General features: G+C 44.4%; 1 protein-coding gene across 1 annotated transcript in view; it reads right to left on the reverse strand.

Moving 5' to 3' along the window:
- Positions 1-19534, reverse strand: part of IL12RB2 (interleukin 12 receptor subunit beta 2) — a 98096-nt gene that overhangs the window by 11569 nt on the left and 66993 nt on the right. The window contains exons 10-13 of the mRNA XM_082264985.1: positions 17468-17665; positions 11424-11525; positions 8426-8584; positions 5541-5678 (exon numbers count right to left, since the gene is read on the reverse strand). Of these exons, the coding sequence (XP_082121111.1) occupies positions 5541-5678; positions 8426-8584; positions 11424-11525; positions 17468-17665 (597 nt within the window). The remainder of the gene's footprint in view (positions 1-5540; positions 5679-8425; positions 8585-11423; positions 11526-17467; positions 17666-19534) is intronic.

Raw genomic sequence — 19534 nt, forward strand, 5'->3', positions numbered from 1 at the left:
CAGATTTGGATACAAAAAGATTTCCCAAGCTTTAAACATCCCAAGGAGCACTGTGCAAGCGATAATATTGAAATGGAAGGAGTATCAGACCACTGCAAATCTACGAAGACCTGGCCGTCCCTCTAAACTTTCAGCTCATACAAGGAGAAGACTGATCAGAGATGCAGCCAAGAGGCCCATGATCACTCTGGATGAACTGCAGAGATCTACAGCTGAGGTGGGAGACTCTGTCTATAGGACAACAATCAGTCGTATACTGCACAAATCTGGCCTTTATGGAAGAGTGGCAAGAAGAAAGCCATTTCTTGAAGATATCCATAAAAAGTGTTGTTTAAAGTTTGCCACAAGACACCTGGGAGACACACCAAACATGTGGAAGAAGGTGCTCTGGTCAGATGAAACCAAAATTAAACTTTTTGGCAACAATGCAAAAGGTTATGTTTGGCATAAAAGCAACACAGCTCATCACCCTGAACACACCATCCCCACTGTCAAACATGGTGGTGGCAGCATCATGGTTTGGGCCTGCTTTTCTTCAGCAGGGACAGGGAAGATGGTTAAAATTGATGGGAAGATGGATGGAGCCAAATACAGGACCATTCTGGAAGAAAACCTGATGGAGTCTGCAAAAGACCTGAGACTGGGACGGAGATTTGTCTTCCAACAAGACAATGATCCAAAACATAAAGCAAAATCTACAATGGAATGGTTCACAAATAAACATATCCAGGTGTTAGAATGGCCAAGTCAAAGTCCAGACCTGAATCCAATCGAGAATCTGTGGAAAGAACTGAAAACTGCTGTTCACAAACGCTCTCCATCCAACCTCACTGAGCTCGAGCTGTTTTGCAAGGAGGAATGGGCAAAAATTTCAGTCTCTCGATAAGCTGATAGAGACATACCCCAAGCGACTTACAGCTGTAATCGCAGCAAAAGGTGGCGCTACAATGTATTAACTTAAGGGGGCTGAATAATTTTGCAAGCCCAATTTTTCAGTTTTTTATTTGTTAAATAAGTTTGAAATATCCAATAAATTTCGTTCCAGTTCATGATTGTGTCCCACTTGTTGATTCTTCACAAAAAATTAAAGTTTTATATCTTTATGTTTGAAGCCTGAAATGTGGCAAAAGGTCGCAAAGTTCATGGGGGCCAAATACTTTCGCAAGGCACTGTATATGTCTATGACAAGCCTTGATCTACTTCTATGTAGTGAGTGCATGTTTATTGCCTTTTATGCTTTTTAATAAAATCGCTACACCTAGATGGAGGCGCCCTCTTGTGTTTTTTTTTTTTTTCATTTGGCAAGGATGTGAACACTGAAATTCACAAGAAAAAAAACCTTTTGGTAAACATCTCAATGATAGATCAAAATGGCTACTTGTTAAAAAATGCTTCAAAAATGCTCCCCTTGAAAGGGAGGCTATTTCTTGGTACATACCAGGGCTTTTTTTCAGCGGGAACGCGGAGGAACGCAGTTCTGCCACCTCCAGCACTAAATGTATGTAATGCCAAGGGGTGCTGGAAGGTCTATTGATGCTGGCTGCTGGGGGATCTATTGTTGATGGGAGAGATCTACTGTTGAGGGAGGGGTCTGATGTTGCTGGCTGCTGTGGAGTCTATTAACGCTGGCTAGTGGGAGAGCTAGTGTTGCTTGTGGGGATCTTTTAGTGCTGGGGTGGATCTATTTTAGCTGGGGAATCTATAGTTGATCAGAGGGATCTATTTTCGCTGCGGAGATCTGTTATTGCTGAGGAGGGTCTATTGTTGCTGGAGGGGATCTATTGTTGATGGGAGAGATCTACTGTTGAGGGAGGGGTCTGTTGTTGCTGGCTGCTGTGTAGTCTATTAACGCTGGCTAGTGGGAGAGCTAGTGTTGCTTGTGCGTATCTTTTAGTGCTGGGGTGGATCTATTTTAGCTGGGGAATCTATAGTTGATCAGAGGGAACTATTTTAGTGCGGAGATCTGTTATTCCTGAGGGGGGTTTATTGTTGCTGGAGGGGGGTCTATTGTTGCTGACTGCAGGGGACCTATTTTACTGCCTTTTTTTTTAGCAAATTCCATACAAACTAATTAGCATCAAAAAATGATACTCTGTTTTGTTTTCTCTAAAAGGGGCAGTACCGGGAGGTGGGTAGGGGGTAGAACCAAGGGACGGAGCTCAGGGGTGGGAAGGGGTGGAGACAAGAGGACTTGGAAAGGGGGAGTACTTGCATCTATTCTCTGAGAAAAAAAGCCCTGGTACATACACATAGGATTATTTGCTTGCTGTTCCATATTTTATTATACTTTATGCACAGAATTATAAATGCTCCCCTAGTGTTCATCATCTGTATAACGGGAAATATGATTAATATCTCTGAAAGAAAATACTGACCTAGAACAAGCATGAAGCAAGTGAAAGTCAAAGAAATGTCAGAATTCCTTATATCTAAATTGTTAGTAGATTAGATAGAATAGAGTAAACTGAAAGGATTTGAATGACAGCCAGGTACCTAGCATTTGCAGAAGGAGAGAGGAGCAGTGAAGCTTACATATACCTTTTATGACAGATTTTCTTTAACCACTTGCCCACCAGCAGGTCGGCAACTTCCCGCGAATCGCAGTATCTGTATGGCGGTTCGCAGGAGCGATCCTGGGGGCACGCGCCCACTCACGAGTGGGGAAGCCGATGCATGGGGCCGGCGGCCGCGATTGCCGCCGGGCACCTGGGATCGCTCCCCATGAAGAGACAATGGCGGTCTGCTTTTGTAAACACAGCAGGCCGTTGTTCTCTCTGCTATCAATACAGGGCTCCTGTGTTCCTCCAATTTACAATCACAGGTCTCTGCGTTGATTTCACAAGCCCGTCCCCCCCCCCCACAGTTAGAAAACACCACCTAGGCTCACATTTAACCCTTTGATCACTCCTGGGTTAACCCCTTCCCTGCCAGTGTCATTATTACAGTAACAGTGCATATTTTTTATATTACTGTAGAAATGTCACTGTTCCCCCCCAAAAGTGTCAAAAATGTCAGTTAGGGCGTCCAATCTGTCCTCTGCAATGTCGCAGTCCCACTAAAAATCGCTGATCACCGTCATTACTAGTAAAAAAAATAAAATAAATAAAAATGACATAAATCTTTCCCCTAGTTTGTAGAGGCGACAACTTTTTCGCAAACCAATCAAAATACTCTTATTGGGATTTTTTTTTTTTACCAAAAATATGTATCAGAATATAAATTGGCCTAAAATAAAAAAAAATTGATTTTGTTTTTTTTTTTTTTGAGAATGTTAGCAGAAAGTGAAAAATATAGATTTTTTTTTTCAGAATTGTCGCTCTGTTTTTGTTTATAGCGCAAAAAATAAAAATCGCAGAGGTGATCAAATACCACCAAAAGAAAGCTCTATTTGTGGGAAAAAAAGGACATCAATTTTATTTGGGTACAGCGTCGCACAACCGCGCAATTGTCCGTTAAAGTAACGCAGTGCTGAATCGCAAAGAATGGCCTGGTCTTTAAGGGGGAAAATCTTCTGCTCCACAAGTGGTAATGACTGCGGAGATAAGCTTATGAAGCCTAAGCCGGCCCATATATGGATCGAAATTTGGCCGGCTCAACAGGGACTGAATGCATTTTGATCCATGTATGGGCAGGCTGGTTGCACACAAGTTGAACTACTGATTGACTTGTGTACAACCAGCCTTTCGGGTTTTAACAAATGATCATCGCCGCCAGCTATTGTCGCCAACACTGATCATTGTATTGTGTGGGCAGGGAAGGCTTACCGCTGGCAGAATACAATACCATGCCAGGAAGGTATTGATGGGGGGGGGGGGGATAGGATTTTTTTTCATTCAACCCGCTGGTTGAATGAAAAAAAAAATTACCAACGTATGGACTGCCTAAGACCCCTTTCACACCACTCTGCAGCAAAATCGCGGTAAAAACACATATGCATTTTTTTACCATGATTTTTAATTAACCAACAAAATTAGGTTGATTGAGAGGTCAAAACTGGAGAGTTTATTGAGAGATTAAATTGAAATAAAATTGGATTGGGAAAACTTATGGCCACTTGGGTTTTCACTCGCCTTCGACTGGGCCCATTTTGATCCAATCTGCTTGCAATCAATTGAAACCATTATTTTACATCTTGGAAAGTCTACCGAATTCCAGATCTAAAGACCAATAGCCCAGAGCAGACATTGTATAGCCCCAAGAAGGAAATATAGATCATGCTCCGGCAGTGGTGTCTAGATGGATATTGCCAACATCCCTCATATAGTCTAGGAAAGAGAAGAGAAAAATTCCCTGGGGGCGGGACTTTAAGGGCAAGTAACCATCAAAAAAGTATATGTATATGCACAAATGTAAAAATATATAAATTTATTGAAAACGCACAAAGTGAAAATGACAGACATAGATAAAAAACAATGAAAAATACATGCGGCTAAGATACATGACTGCAAAAGCATGCAAGGCGGAAGCATATAAAGTCTCCCAAATCAAGATTTCTGCTAGAAGGGATTTTTTTTTTATTTAAATTTTATTTTATTTTTTTTGGGGGGGGGGGGGGGTCCTTTGTGCTAGCAGGGATGATTGGGGGTATTTGTGATAGGATAGAGGATTGGGGAGGATTTGCACTGGGAGGAGGTATTTGGAGTGGGGGAGAGGATTTGTGCTCGGAGGGGATATTTGAGGATTAGAGAATTTGTACTAGGAGGGGGAACATTTCTTCGGGGGGGGGGGGGGGGTGGATTTGAGCTGGGGGCTTATGGGGAATGAGAGGATTTGAGCTGGGGGGGTTGGGAGAGGGGATGATTTGGGCTGGGAAGGACATTTCAGTAGGAGGCGGTTTTGTATTAGGAAGAGGGGGAGTTTATGTTTAGGAGGTAAGCATTCAGATTAGTGCTGGATTTTTTTTGGGGGGGAGGATTTTTGCTGACACATAATGCTCATAAACCAATTTGCCATGTTTGCCCTGGGCTCTAGATTACCTTTTCCCGGCACTGCTCTGCACCGCCATCAACATCAATCCTTCCTAACTGCTCTCCAAGCCTCGCTTTCAGATCGCTCTACTGCAGGGTAGTCTTCCCGGTCATGACTGCAGACTGACAGCGGTGAGAGCCCTGGTCTACAGGGGATGGTCTATGTGTCCATGTGAGTTGCTAAATGTTGAATCTTTATTAAATGTAACCATATTGCTACACTTAGAGGTGCTCTCTCTTCTCTTTTATACTCTGTAGCTCCTGCTGGATTTTGCTTCTAATCCCCTTGTGGAGGCGCTATTTGTGGATGGACATTTTATGGTTACACAACCTATCACATTGCTATAATCTATTTATATAAACTATAAACTGAAGGACTTGTGAGTAAATGGTTGTGGAACGAATCATCTGAGTTTCCATTATTTCTTATGGGGAAATTTGCTTTGATATACGAGTGCTTTGGGATACAAGCATGTTTCCGGAATGAATTATGCCAGCAATCCAAGGTTTTACTGTACTGTAATTATGTAAACAGAGTATACAGTAGATTCCATTGAATTGAATTGTTCTTACCATCTACTGTAAAATATATTTCCTGCCTTGAGGTCGTCTCTCCGGCTCCATTGGAGTAGGTCATCCACAGCACATACTTCCCATTCATACTTCCCTTCTCAATCTCATATTGGTTATCCTGCGATTGGTTGTACAATACTGAAAAAATGTAAAAAAGATTTTTAGACCTTCTCAACATTGCAAAATTAGATTTTATTCCTTGAACAGGCCCTTTATTTTTTGCTGTTTGTGCAGCCAGGAGCCACTGTTTTCTTCCTATGGGGAAATGACATGCGGCCCCAGTATATGCCTTCTCCCTGGTGCCCAGGAACAGCGCATTTTTTAATAGGAACTGATGTCACTGTCAATCATCATTTGCCTAATTCAGACAAAAGTTAGAGGTTCTTTCGGTACTTCCCCACCCAGGACTCCCATGACACTCAGTTACCTTGCAAGAGCAAAACTTTTACTCCACAGTGGTTACAGCTACAGAGGTGAGTGATGGTTTGTTTTAAAGCTGAACGCCAGGTATGATCATCTGTTGCATGTATTTTAGATATACAGTATATGCAACATATATAAGTGGTGAAGATCGAAGATACATCCTTGTTGGGGTTGGAGATTACGCTGGACTGATTTGGTCATGGGTGAATGATGAGGTGGGTGAGTGGGAAGGCTTCACTTCCAATGATTTGCACCAAACTTAAAAGGAGATGACGGTTAGCCCTTTTTGGGCCTGGGCTGCTACCTATGGGTACGGTTGTGGGTGAATGATGAGGTGGGCGAGTGGGAAGGCTTCACTTCCCTTGATTTGTACAAAACTTAAAAGGAGATAATGGTTAGCCCTTTTTGGGCCTGGGCTGCCCTTTTTGGGCCTGGGCTGCTACCTCTGGGTACGGTTGTGGGTGAATGAGGAGGTGGGAGAGTGGGAAGGCTTCACTTCCAATGATTTGTGCCCAATTTAAAAGAAGATGATGGTTAGCCCTTTTTGGGCCTGGGCTGCTACCTCTGGGTTTGGCAGCTGCCTAAGCTGACACTCAGACATCCATCCGTCTGATCTCTGCTAAAAGAGATACCTGTTTGGGAGTCTTCCCCATTTATATGCATGCAGCAACAGCCCCGAAAAAGGGGAAGTCTGTGTTCCCTTGAAACGCGTTGGCTTGTTAAATTTGTTGCAATTTCTAATACACTCCCTCCAACTCACCTTCAATTTTCTACTTACTCCTACTAGAAGATACACCCCGGAAACTTTTTTGAAGTAGTTTAACCTCCCTGGAGGTCTGATTAGGTCAGTATTTGTGAATGTCAAAGCGGTACATTGTTTTGCATGGAAATCTGTTGTTTTATATTGTAGGCCTGTAATTCTTAGGAAAAAAACAGTAAAAGTGAATAAAAATTATTAATAAATTAATTTATTAATTAAATTATTAATAATTTTTTTTTTAGTAAAAGCAAAAGGAATAAAATCGTAAAAGAGCAGGCAGTGCACTGGACAAAGCACTAGGGACAAAACTGAGGTGAAATGGTTTGATACAGTAATGTAATCCTAAAAGATTACAATGTATCATATCATGTGTTGTGTACTTTTTATTAATTTCCCGCCCGGTTCCGCCCCCTGCGACGCGGTGCTCACAGGGAAGGGAACCCGGAAGACGGATGCCGGTGTTCTATCAGAATACCGCTACCTATCAGATTCTGCAACGGGAAGTGACGTTCGGAAAAAAAAAAAACTACTGTGCATGCGCCATGCATTCCAACATGGCCGCTATGCGTTCCAATAGATTTCCTAATGAGACAGAACAGGAAGCAGCTGCGGACATCTTCTTACACCCATGCAAGTCTTGAATTTTAGATTTATTTTACCAGTAATCTCACCTTATAGACTGAATCACATTATTACATTTCTATTATTATTGTAATATAGTAAATATAGAGAGAAACCTACAGGTAGAAGGTGGTGACGGCCATCTTTGTACACCCGACAGTGCTCATCGACAAACTGATTATATAGTAAAATAGACATCGGGGGATCGTAGGGACAAGGTAAATTTCACTACAGGTTAATCCTGAGTGTGGCTCGGGGTTACTGCTTTTGGTACTGAAAATTAACCCCCGAGCCACACTAGGGATTACCGCCAGGGAGGTTAAGATGTATCTCCACACTCAGGTTTGGTTCACATATATGCGATGCATGAACCCTGCAAATCCACTGCGGGTTCCTGCATCGCATTCAAATCGCAGGCAGTTCACACTGCCATATGCGAATCGCTGGGGGTGTCAATACAAAGTTAACGACACCCCCCAGATCAGTTTGCATATCGCAGTGTGAACTGACAGTTCGGACATGAATCGGATCGCATTGGTGTGAACCACCAAGCGATCCAATTCTGCTGCAGACCCAAAAAAGGGTCCTGTGAGAATTCTGCCTGAATCAGATGCGAATTCAGCCATACAATACAATCCAAAAAGACATTGCTGTGCGCTCCGAATTAAATGCAATGTCTGTCATCGCTATAGTGTGAACCGGGCCTCAAGGCCCTCAAGTGGTTGAAATGTGTCTAAATCCAAAACATTTTATTTATTTTTTTTAATAGAGTAGTGAGGGTTTAGATCCCTTGTTGGGTTTTTACTGCTGCCTATGTGCCGCTAGGGAGATTCACTCCAACTGTTTAGGTGACATTGATCAATGGGACAAAAAAAAGGGATGAGAAAATCCAAAATGCTGAGTTGTCACCAGAACAGGAAACGAGGGGAAATCTTTCTCTGGGGAATAAACACGCCTCCTTGTATATATTTGAAAGTGAGCAACACAAAAGTACAAGGACAGCCTGTACGCTCTCCAGAGGTTTTGTTTCTGTATGTCATGGCCAATGGGTCATTTTGCCAAACCCCGGGCCTTTACTTACTTTTAACCACTTTGGTCAAACTCGACGTTCGATCTTTTAGGTAGATGCTGTAATGGAGGATACATCCCATTTGTTTTTCCGGTGGAATCCCCTTCCAGGTGACCAGTATGGGGCCATCTTTGTTTACATTGACTGTTATTTCTAAAGCAGCCTCTGGAGCTGGGGACAGACAGGAGGTGACAGGAGATAAGAGATCACAAAATATATGGACACCAATGACAATCAGAAAAAAGATTTATTTAAGAGCATCAGAGTGAGTCTGTAAAACTGCAGGTAGAAGGTGGCGACGGCCATCTTGGTACACCCGACACTGCTCAGCGACAAACTGATTACATAGTAAAATAGACAGTTTCACTCGATCACGGTGAAATGACAGATATGGAAGGACATACTCTTTATTTCATGCATCCATTACCCCACCCACCATGCCGCCATGCTGGGTCATGTCCGCTTGGACCCTTCAGCTCCCGGGTCAGACCTATACCGCTATCACCTAGTACAGTGATGGGGAACCTTGGCACCACAGATGTTTTGGAACTACATTTCCCATGATGCTCATCCACTCTGCACTAGTGTAGTTGAGCATCATGGGAAATATAGTTCCAAAATATCTGGGGTGCCAAGGTTTGCCATCACTGACCTAGTAGAAGCCCATTACTTGTTTCCAGTATTAAAATCCATGATAGTACATATAAAAATGTAAGAGTGTGAAAGATAAAAGGTGAATAAACATCAAAGGATATACATCAAAATATATAACTATGAGTGCAATATATCAAACAAGGCAGTAGATGGCAGTATATTAGTGAACCGTAGGTCGACACTCAAATCATCCATCAATAATCATATAAAAATCATAAATTATTCAGTATGTGTCCATCAGTGAAAACATAAAACCTCAAAAAATATTCATATACAAAATAGTGGAGTAGTGGACTCTAGAAGTAGGTCCGTGTAGAATCCCAACACCAAATAGACAAGTGACTGATGTCTCAATTATCCAATGTGATGACACCCCTGTATGCGCTATTCCCTCACCTTACAGCTGGAAGGTTACAGCATTGGGTAGATAATAATTATTATAAAATTAATAAATATTATGTTTTTCCTGCATTGTATGGGGTGGGTTCAGAGAGCTGCGACCGGATGAACAGCACAGAGAAGATACTTTAGGTGCAAAGGAAGCTGGCAGGGTAAGTAACTCTCCTTATTTATACCCCCCCCCCCCCCCTACAATACAAGCATTTAACCCATGCAGTGCGAGGGAAGGTAAGGCCACTGAATACATTTGGCATCAGCTTAGGCTGGGGCTTTAACCGGTTCCGGACCGCCGCCACATATATATTGTGGCAGTCAGCCCCTCCTGTGCGAACCGACATAGGGCTACGTCGGTCGCATGCCGGCAGCTAGGGGGCAAGCGCGCACTGCCGCGGGCGCGCTCCTGCCCCCACTCGGCAGCGGGGACACCGATGCACGGGGCAGGCGGCTCCGATTGCCGCCTGACACCCACGACCGCTCCCCGCTGAGAGAGAACGGTCAGCTGTTGTGAACACAGCAGACCGTTCTTCTCCCTGCAATGATCATAGAGTGCCTGTGATCCTTCTATGTAGGATCACAGGTCTCTATGATCATTCCATAAGCCCCACCCCCATACAGTTAGAATCACTCCCCTAGGCTCACATGTGAAAAATATTGTTGTTTTTTTTTTTTTTTCAGAATTGTCGCTCTTTTTTTGTTTATAGCGCAAAAAATAAACATCGCACAGGTGATCAAATACCACTAAAAGAAAGCTCTGTTTGTGGGAAAAAAAGAACATCAATTTTATTTGGGTACAGCATCGCACGAGCACTGCAATTGTCCGTTAAAGTAACGCAGTGCCGAATCGCAAAATATGGCCTGGTCATTAACCACTTTACCTCCGCCCACAGTAATATTACTGCGGCAGAGTGGTTCGTTATCGTCTGACGACGTAGTACTACGTTGTCAGACACTCCCCCTTCTGGGCGGCGCTTGCGCGCCACGGGAGGCTCGCTCCCGCTGTTTTCATTCACAGCGGGAGTCGGGCCAGGGGAGGAGCAGCGGCGATCGCCGCTGCTCTGCCCCGATCGCCGGGGATCTAGTGTGGAGATCCGCCCGCCTGTGTAAACACAAGCGGGCGGATCTCCATAGTGACAGGGAGTGACAGATCGGACTGTTCAGCATAGCTGGACATCCGATCTGTCCATGACTCACTCAGTCACCTCCCCCCCTACACGTCAGTAAGCACCAGACATACATTAACCCCTCCCTCTCCAATAAAATTAACCCCTTCCCTGCCAGTGTCATTTTTACAGTAACAGTGCATATATATAGCACTGATTACTGCAGTAATGTCACTGGTACCCCCAAAAGTGACAAAAATGTCAGTCAAGGGTCCGATCTGTCCGCCGCAATGTCGCAGTCCCGCAAAAAAAAATCGCAGATCGCCGCCATTACGCGTTAAAAAAAAAAACACCAAAAATGACAGAAATCTTTCCCTTAGTTAGTAAACGCAATAACTTTTGCGCAAACCAATCAAAATACGCTTATTGCGATTTTTTTTACCAAACATAGGTAGCAGAAAACAAATTGGCCAAAACATTTTTAAAAAATTGGTTTTTACATCTTTTTTGGGGGGAATTTCATATAAAAAAATGTTAAAAATATTGTTATTTTTTCAAAATAAACGCTCTTTTTTTGTTTATAGCACAAAAAGTAAAAATCGCACAGGTGATCAAATACCACCAAAAGAAAGCTCTGTTTGTGGGAAAAAAAGGACGTAAATTTCATTTGGGTATGGCGTCGCACGACCGCGCAATTGTCAGTTGAAGTCGCACAGCGCCGAATCGCAAAAAGTGGCCTTGACGGAAGACAGCAAAATCCTCCGGTGGTAAAGTGGTTAAGGGGGCAAATCCTTCCAGTCTAGAAGTGAACCTGTATGTCTGGCATAACATATAGAGGACAGGATGAGGTGTGATACCTTTTTCTTGTGTTGAGGCCATTGTCATTCCAGGGACTCCCGCTCTTCCGTCCTGCAGAAAGTAGACCCGGAACCGATAACAAATGTATGGCTTATAGTGTCCTGCATAAAGGAAAACTCTTGGTAAATTCTTTAAATAGATCCTTCACTGGGCAATATGGCGTATATAACAGTTTATACTTAACCACTTTACTACCGCTCACGGTAATACTACTGCGGCAGAGTGGCTCGTTCCCGTCCAGTCACGTAGTATTAACGTGACTGGACTCCTCCCCTTCTGGGCGGCGCTTGTGCGCCGCCGGAGGCTCGCTCCCGCTGTTTTCATTCACAGCGGGAGTCGGGCCAGGGGAGGAGCAGCGGCGATCGCCGCTGCTCTTACCCGATCGTCGGGGATCGAGTCTGGAGATCCGCCCGCTGTGTGTAAACACAGCGGGCGGATCTCCATAGTGACAGGGAGTGACAGATCGGACTGTTCAGCATAGCTGGACATCCGATCTGTCCATGAATCACATAGTCACCTCCCCCCCTACACGTCAGTAAGCACCAGGCATACATTAACCCCTCCCTCTCCAACAAAATTAACCCCTTCCCTGCCAGTGTCATTTTTACAGTAACAGTGCATATATATAGCACTGATTACTGCAGTAATGTCACTGGTACCCCCAAAAGTGTCAAAAATGTCAGTCAGGGGTCCGGTCTGTCCGCCGCAATGTCGCAGTCCCGCAAAAAAAATCGCAGATCGCCGCCATTACGCGTTAAAAAAAAAACACCAAAAATGACAGAAATCTTTCCCTTTGTTAGTAAACGCAATAACTTTTGCGCAAACCAATCAAAATAAGCTTATTGCGATTTTTTTTACCAAACATATGTAGCATAAAACAAATTGGCAAAAAACTTTTAAAAAAATTGGTTTTTACATCTTTTTTGGGGGGAATTTCATATAAAAAAATGTGAAAAATATTGTTATTTTTTCAAAATAAACGCTCTTTTTTTGTTTATAGCGCAAAAAGTAAAAATCGCACAGGTGATCAAATACCACCAAAAGAAAGCTCTGTTTGTGGGAGAAAAAGGACGTAAATTTCGTTTGGGTACGGCGTCGCACGACCGCGCAATTGTCAGTTGAAGTCGCACAGCGCCGAATCGCAAAAAGTGGCCTGGACGGAAGACAGCAAAATCCTCCGGTTGTAAAGTGGTTAAAGAGCACCTTCAATCTTGTTGAGAAAATAACATTCCCCTCTGGGTGATCTCTGTACATTGCAAGGATTTTGACAAACTTTTTTGCAGATTCAGAGGTGTAACTAGAACCTTCAGGGCCCCGCTGCAAGAAACCATGAAGGGCCCCCCAGACCCCTGGCCGGGCCCTTTTCTTCAAGCCTGGGGCTCTTCCCACTGATCCTGGGGGCCTTTACTCCGGTCGCAGGGCCCTTTATTACAGTCCCGAAGTGGGACCCTTTCACAAATTCTGCAGTGGGCCCCCTTTGTGCCATTTTGGGGCCTCCCCATGGCCGTGGAATGCCAGGGCCCAGTCGCAAGTGCGACCTTTGCAATCCTGATATTTTTTATTATTTTCATTTTATTACTTTTTATCTTATTATTATTTATTTATTTATTTTTTACAATTTCACTCATTCAGAAAAAGAAGGAGCCGGTAAATTACGTATTTACGTACCTCTTCCCGGCTCTCCATCGTGACACATCCCCTGCAGCAGCTGGCGGGAGAGGGAAGGGAGAAGCCAGCAGCGCTGCTGGGGGGGGGGGGGGGGGTACCAGAGGAGCATACAGGGGCCCAGAGACAGCAGAACACAAGTGAACTGGATAGGAGGAATGGCGGGGGCAGCATACAGAGGAACCAATCTCCTCCATTTTCCTCCTGCAGCTACAGGAGGAAAATGGAGGATATTAGTTCCTCTAAATGATGCCCCCGCCTATCCAGGTGAACAGGGGAGCCGCACAGGCTCCCTCCGCCTCCTTCCCTGGTTCCCCCGGAGTTCAGGCGTGGTGAATGACGTCATCACCCAGCGCCGCAGCAGCCTTGCAAGGACCGGAGCTTCCCGCAGCCAGGGTACGCGATACCTGTCACCCATCCCGGTCACCTGGCTCTTCGGCTGGATTGCTTCTCTCCCACTAAGCGGAATACAACCCCCCCATCCCCATCAGAGAGAGCCATCCCCTGCCTGCTTCCATCACACATCATGGCCCCAGTGCAGATTCCATCGCAGAGGACGGAGTGAGGCTTCCTTTCCAAAGGTATTCAACCCCCTGCACATTTCATCAGTGCAACTTGCTATTTGATCTGGCTTGGTATTGTTTTATTTCTATTTATTACAAATAAACTTGGCTATTTTTTATGAGAAGGTCTCCTAGTGCTCCCTAGCTAGGGTACTGTAGTGGATGCCTGCATTTTGTTAGCCTGCTCCTGTCAGCGCTTGTTCTCAACCATGTGTGGATTTCCCCTGAAGCATGGGTCCAGGTTGCAATTGCAACCCCTGTAGTTATGCCCTTGTGCAGATTCCTACCTTTTGTTATTCCAAAGAAATCCCTGTTTGTTTGTATGTATGTGTACATGTGCAAAAGTGAGTCTAATAGGAGTGGCTTCTTAATTATCAACCAGCTGCTGCACCAGCAAAGCTCTATTGGGGAAATTGCTGGGCCTGCATCCCTTTAGACGTGTTCCTATTGGGAGTATCTAACCAAAAATGATATTTTTGTTGCAGGGGGTAACTGGAATCTGAGTTGTATCTTAGGCAGACTTCTGGGAAAATTGGTGAGCCAATCACACAAGCAGGAAATTATGTTTCTGGGGTGTGGTCGTATACATTCTGTGTACAGAACAGCTCCAGGGAGCCATATTGTATTGCATTTCACAGAAAATTATAACAGCTGCAGATTGAAAAGGAAAGGTCATTTTAATAACATTCAATTACAATATGACTTGTCTCCCAATTTTATACGCTATATTGTTTCTTTTCATTTGCTATTTTTTTTTCCATGAAAGAGTTACCCTTTAAAGTGTCACTAAACCCACATCATAAAATCTTTCAATAAATGGTGTCATACATGCTGTTCATACTCATTCTATGAGATTCATTTTCTGCATTCTGAAAAAACCTGGTTAATCCTGCTACTCTCTATCTCCCCCTTCTGTCCATGTCCCCAATTCAGCTGGGGATTTTGCAGCTGTGGTGGCAGCTCCACACATGCTCAGTTTCCAGTGAGTTTTCTATGCTGAGCTTTTCCTCCCTATCACATGTGAGTATGGAGTCACACATGTGGGCGTATACACAGTGGTAAATGACAGATCATGATGTAACTGCCCCACCTTTTCACCTCATCCAATAAGAGAATAGTTTTTTATTCATTGTGAAAATGCAAAGTAATCTCTGAATGCCCTGTTGAAATACTCATGGATGCTGGCATCTCTTTTTTTTTTTGTCCAAACTTAACTAAATATGGAGCAGACCAGTGGGGTTTCTGTAGGGCTGGCCCGAGACATCGTGCTGCATGGGTCCAGGAATGAAATTCTGTCCCCCCCCCCCCCCCCCCCCAGGCCCCACAAAAAAATAAAAAATCATGCCGACCAAAAGGCCCCCACATCAATTATTTTATATCATGATAAATGAAATTAAAATTACATTTATCAAGAAGTCAGAGTTCCATGCAACAGTAAAATCAAAGAACAAACATACGGGTGCACCAGCCTAGTGCATTATCCTCTATAAAGGTTTTATAGGATAAAAAGGTATAAAAATACTCACAGAGTCTTGGTAAAAGCATATCAAATGGATACAGTGCCATCCGCATCAGAACCCCAAGGTATAGCATGCTCTGAAGCTAGGCTTACGCGTTTCGAGGCTTCGCCTCTTCCTCAGAGCCTCAGAAATGACACTTTGCTACAATGGAAGCCTTCCTTCCCCTTATCCCTATCCCCCCCTTTCCCTCCTTGACAAGTTCTTACCTTGGGGATATGAAATATAATCAGTGGCATTTTTACTCCAGATCCCCCCATGTGTCAGCAGCAGCAGCATTCAGGCTGTCACAGGCTGTGAGTCACAGCTCAAGCAAGGGAGAGCTCCTCCCCCAGCTTCTCCCCATTCACAGCTCAACTGAGGTCTAAGTTCTGCCTCCCCGGGCCCCGCTAGCTAGCTTCAGGCGTCCTTAAACTTAGTGGGCGGCCGCGCTCGCGAGGTCTCAAGGGGCAGCTCGGATTTGGGCCCCTCAAAGACAAGTGACCTGGCGGCCCAGCCCACCGGGCATATGCCCGGTTTGCCCTATGGTCAGTCCGGGCCTGGGTGTTATGCACCATTTTTTTGTTTTGGTTTACATGCAACAGTGCCTTGTCATACGCAAAATTTGGAAGGGGCTGCATTGTGTGTGAATGGGGGAGGGGGTTAAGGGGCTACTTCGTGGGCAGGGGAGGGGGGTGTTAAGGGGCTGCTTTGTGGAGTATAGGGACAAAAAACAAACAAAAATGTTTCGAAAATATTATATATACTGTTTTCTTCCATAACTCCCCACCGGACGGGTCCACCAAACACCCACTGTCTGTCCTCAGTCCTCCTGTCACTCCTGTATCTGCTGTGCCCACCGCCCTAGAAGATCCAGCCTGCCCTGCGTGAGATGGAGTACGCTGATGTTCTGATGTCATTGCGCACACCACAATTACATGAGGGACGTTCCCCAGAGAAGACGCTCTGCCTCCTCATACTCATCAGTTTGCAGTACGGGCGGCAGTATGAGATGGGGAAATGCGCCCGTAACGTGCGGCAAACTGATGACACACAAAACTGCTGGAAAAGAAATCTTGGTCATCAATTTGCTGCCCCTCTCAAAGTTCTGCCTGGGTCCAATGGACCCAGCGGGACCCATGGTTGGGCTGGCCCTGGATTTCTGGTAACTACTGCAGCCTCATTCACACAGTGTAGGCCTAGATGTTAGGCTGCACATCATGACATCATAAAACAAGAGACCGCAGTCCTCTTTAGATCAGGGGTCTCAAACTGGCGGCCCTCCAGCTGTTGCAGAACTACAAGTCCCATCATGCCTCTGCCGATGGGAGTCATGCTGGTAACTGTCAGCCTTGCAATGCCTCATGGGAATTGTAGTTCTGCAACAGCTGGAGGGCCACCAGTTTGAGACCCCTGCTCTAGATGCACATGTTAGAGGTTTGCTGAATCTGGCTCTAAGGCATTTTGCAGATGAAACTTAGACTGAGTGGAGTTCCTGACTTTAGAGCAGTTAAAGTGTTTTCAGGATTTATTAATTGGTCTTAAAACTTGAAGTTGCTCTTTCAGGAGACTTAGCCTAGGTTCACACTATTTCATGCTGTGTGCTCATCATGGGTACAGCTGCCCCTTCATTTGAATGGGTCGATGTGCTCACGTGAAATGCAGGTTAAGTAGTTTGGAACCTTTTCTAAAAATTCACCGCATGGAACGGTGCCACGCGGAACCCCTTGGCATTGTGGCACCATGCGGTTTCATGCACGTGGAAATGTGCTGCTTTTTCCAGTGTCTGGGGGTGCCATTAAGAATTATTAGGACCCCCACATATCTGCTAAAAAGCAACATGTTTTGTTTGCCTGCAGGTCGGGACCGCGTGCGATTATGCAGGCGCTTTCCACCTGCAAATTTGTAAACCTGGATCGTGATGGGAAAGGGTGAACTGGCTGCACTGGGAATGTAACAACAACCCCCCCCCCCCCCAAAAAAAATAAAAAAATAAAAAAAACCTCACACAAGTGATCGTAGAATTCAGCTAAAAGGTAGTTAAGGATGCCATTCCTGAACTCCTCTAAAAATGCTAGTTGCCTGGCTGCCATGCTGGGACTATGTTTTCAGTACTTCAGTCACTGACACAGATCTGACTCCACTCTGAGCTCAGGCTTCTTGGTTTTGGCTGGAACTGCATGTCAATAACCTTCATTTACTGCAAATCTGAATATACATGAGGATAAAATGTTGCAAAAAAAAAAAATGTTGCATTCTCCAGTTTACATTATAGAAAAGGCTCCACCTAGTGGGCAAAAATAAATAAACTGAATTCACCTGATAATGTAACGTTTCTTTTATACTTGGGCACTTTCACCCAGTTGGTACGGTTTAGCTTGTCTTCTGTCGGATCTTCCCATTCTACAATCTGATCCCAACCCAAATCTTCATTTCCTGCTGGCAGGTCCCAAGTGAGGGTTACACCATTGCTTGTACCATTAGCTGTGGCAACGACATTTATAGGTGGCAGTAAACCTATAAGAAAAGAAAGTCAGACTTTGCTCATTTCAAAAATGAAAACAATTGTGTTTCCCAAACTAATTAAATTCCGTTGTGTTTTCTGAGTAAACTGAGAGGAGTAGTCAGTGATGCTACCATATGCATGCCGCGGCCTGGAGGTGTGGCTGATAGAGGGATTAAAGTGTAAGGAAACTTTCCCATAAATGAAAGGAAGGGATAGAGGTGGGCTAGACCTACGTAAGATGTAAACAGGTGGATGTCAAATGCTTGTTTTATTAAAATGTTGTACTGCTTTTACAGTCATTTCTATAGTTAGATTTTGCTTTAGAATGTAGCACTGTTTAGTTGTGCTTCCCCTGCAGAGATTGTACTCCCTGGGAGGTAATGGTTAACTCTGCTGGCCTGGTTTTCCCAGGCTTTTTGGAGAAGTGCCACCCTCTGTTAGGGCAAATACATAAAATGGGAGGGAATCACCTCCACAGGGGCGCCGTAGTTAGGAAGATGACTGGAGGTATGTTTCCAGGTCTCCCAATTTAAGGGGGGCGGGGTGACTATTAGCACTTAAACACCTCCTGGTAGGGAGCCCAGTCAGAGTTCCAAGAATATACTGTAGACTCAAGCTTTGGACTTAAAGGACTTAAAAAGACTTTCTCTCCTGATTAAGGTGTGAATGCCTCATAAAACAATCAGGGCCACCAGGGGAACAACTAAGGGGGGACTTAAGACAATATGTACAGGAATGTGTATTGAAGATGTCATGTGAACTGTTTGATTGCTATTTTTTAACAACTTCAGTAGGCTCAGTTCACACTGGGTCGACTCGTCAGGCGACTTAGTTCCCTGACAAGTCACGCTCCACTCAGTGCAATGGAACCATTCTAATCAGAGTGACTCAAGTCGCTCCGACTTAGAAAAAGGGCACTACTTGGGGAAGACTTCGGAGCGCGACTCCGGCTTGCATTGACTTCTTTTAAAGAAGGCCCCGGAAGACGTCATTCTATGACGAAACTAGTCGGGCGGCTCCGGATACGACAAAGCCACGCCCCCAAGGCCGGCCAGGGATCTCTTTCTGTTACACGTGGGACGCCACAACTTGGATTAATGTGTACTGGATCATGTTCTCTGTTTGCTTGCCCATATGTTTTTAGTAAGTGCAATCTTTTTAATAAATTGGCTTTTTATTACGGTATCACGCTATGTGCATTTTCTCCTTCTCGGACTACATCCTATGGGCCTTACCCTTTTACATGTGAGGATTGGCTTTTCAATATCTGCTCCAGCTCTCCTTCTAAAGGAATGTACTGTGGGATTATTGGGATTGGCCCCTACTGAAAAGTGTTTATGTGGTCTATCTATTAAATTAGATGACCATAGAAATCTGGTAAGCAGCCTATTTTACATCTTCTTCGATCACGGGTGTCATTCAGCGGAAGCTCTGTAGGATATTTTACCATTGCTGGGACTTGTGGTTCCTTTCATCTGGAATCCACTACTTCCTTTTCCTTTTTCACCTAAAGACTTTCATGTTAATACAGTTGGAGTTTTTTTTTTGCATTGAAGAACTTTTTTCAATTTTATATCATTTCACAGGCGGGGATTGTTAGCCCCTCTTATTATTGCTTCATATTACTTTCACATTTAGAGGATATTGTTGTCACTTGGTTTAATTAACTTTTAAGTGTCTGATTTTTTTCACCTATTTTTCTCTAGCGCAACACAATTTAGTTATATAAAGAAGTTGTTTGCAAGCTGCTCTGAAGTAGCGCTGTACGGGGCAGCTTTAGAATTGGGCGACTTTGAAGCTGCCCCAGTGTGAACCGAGCCTTATGTTTATTGTTAATAACTTCAACTTGGCCTGGTCTGAAGTTGCTCACGGACAATCCT

Source organism: Pelophylax lessonae (genome assembly GCF_965119305.1).
Source record: "Pelophylax lessonae genome assembly, chromosome: 8".
Taxonomy (NCBI): domain Eukaryota; kingdom Metazoa; phylum Chordata; class Amphibia; order Anura; family Ranidae; genus Pelophylax; species Pelophylax lessonae.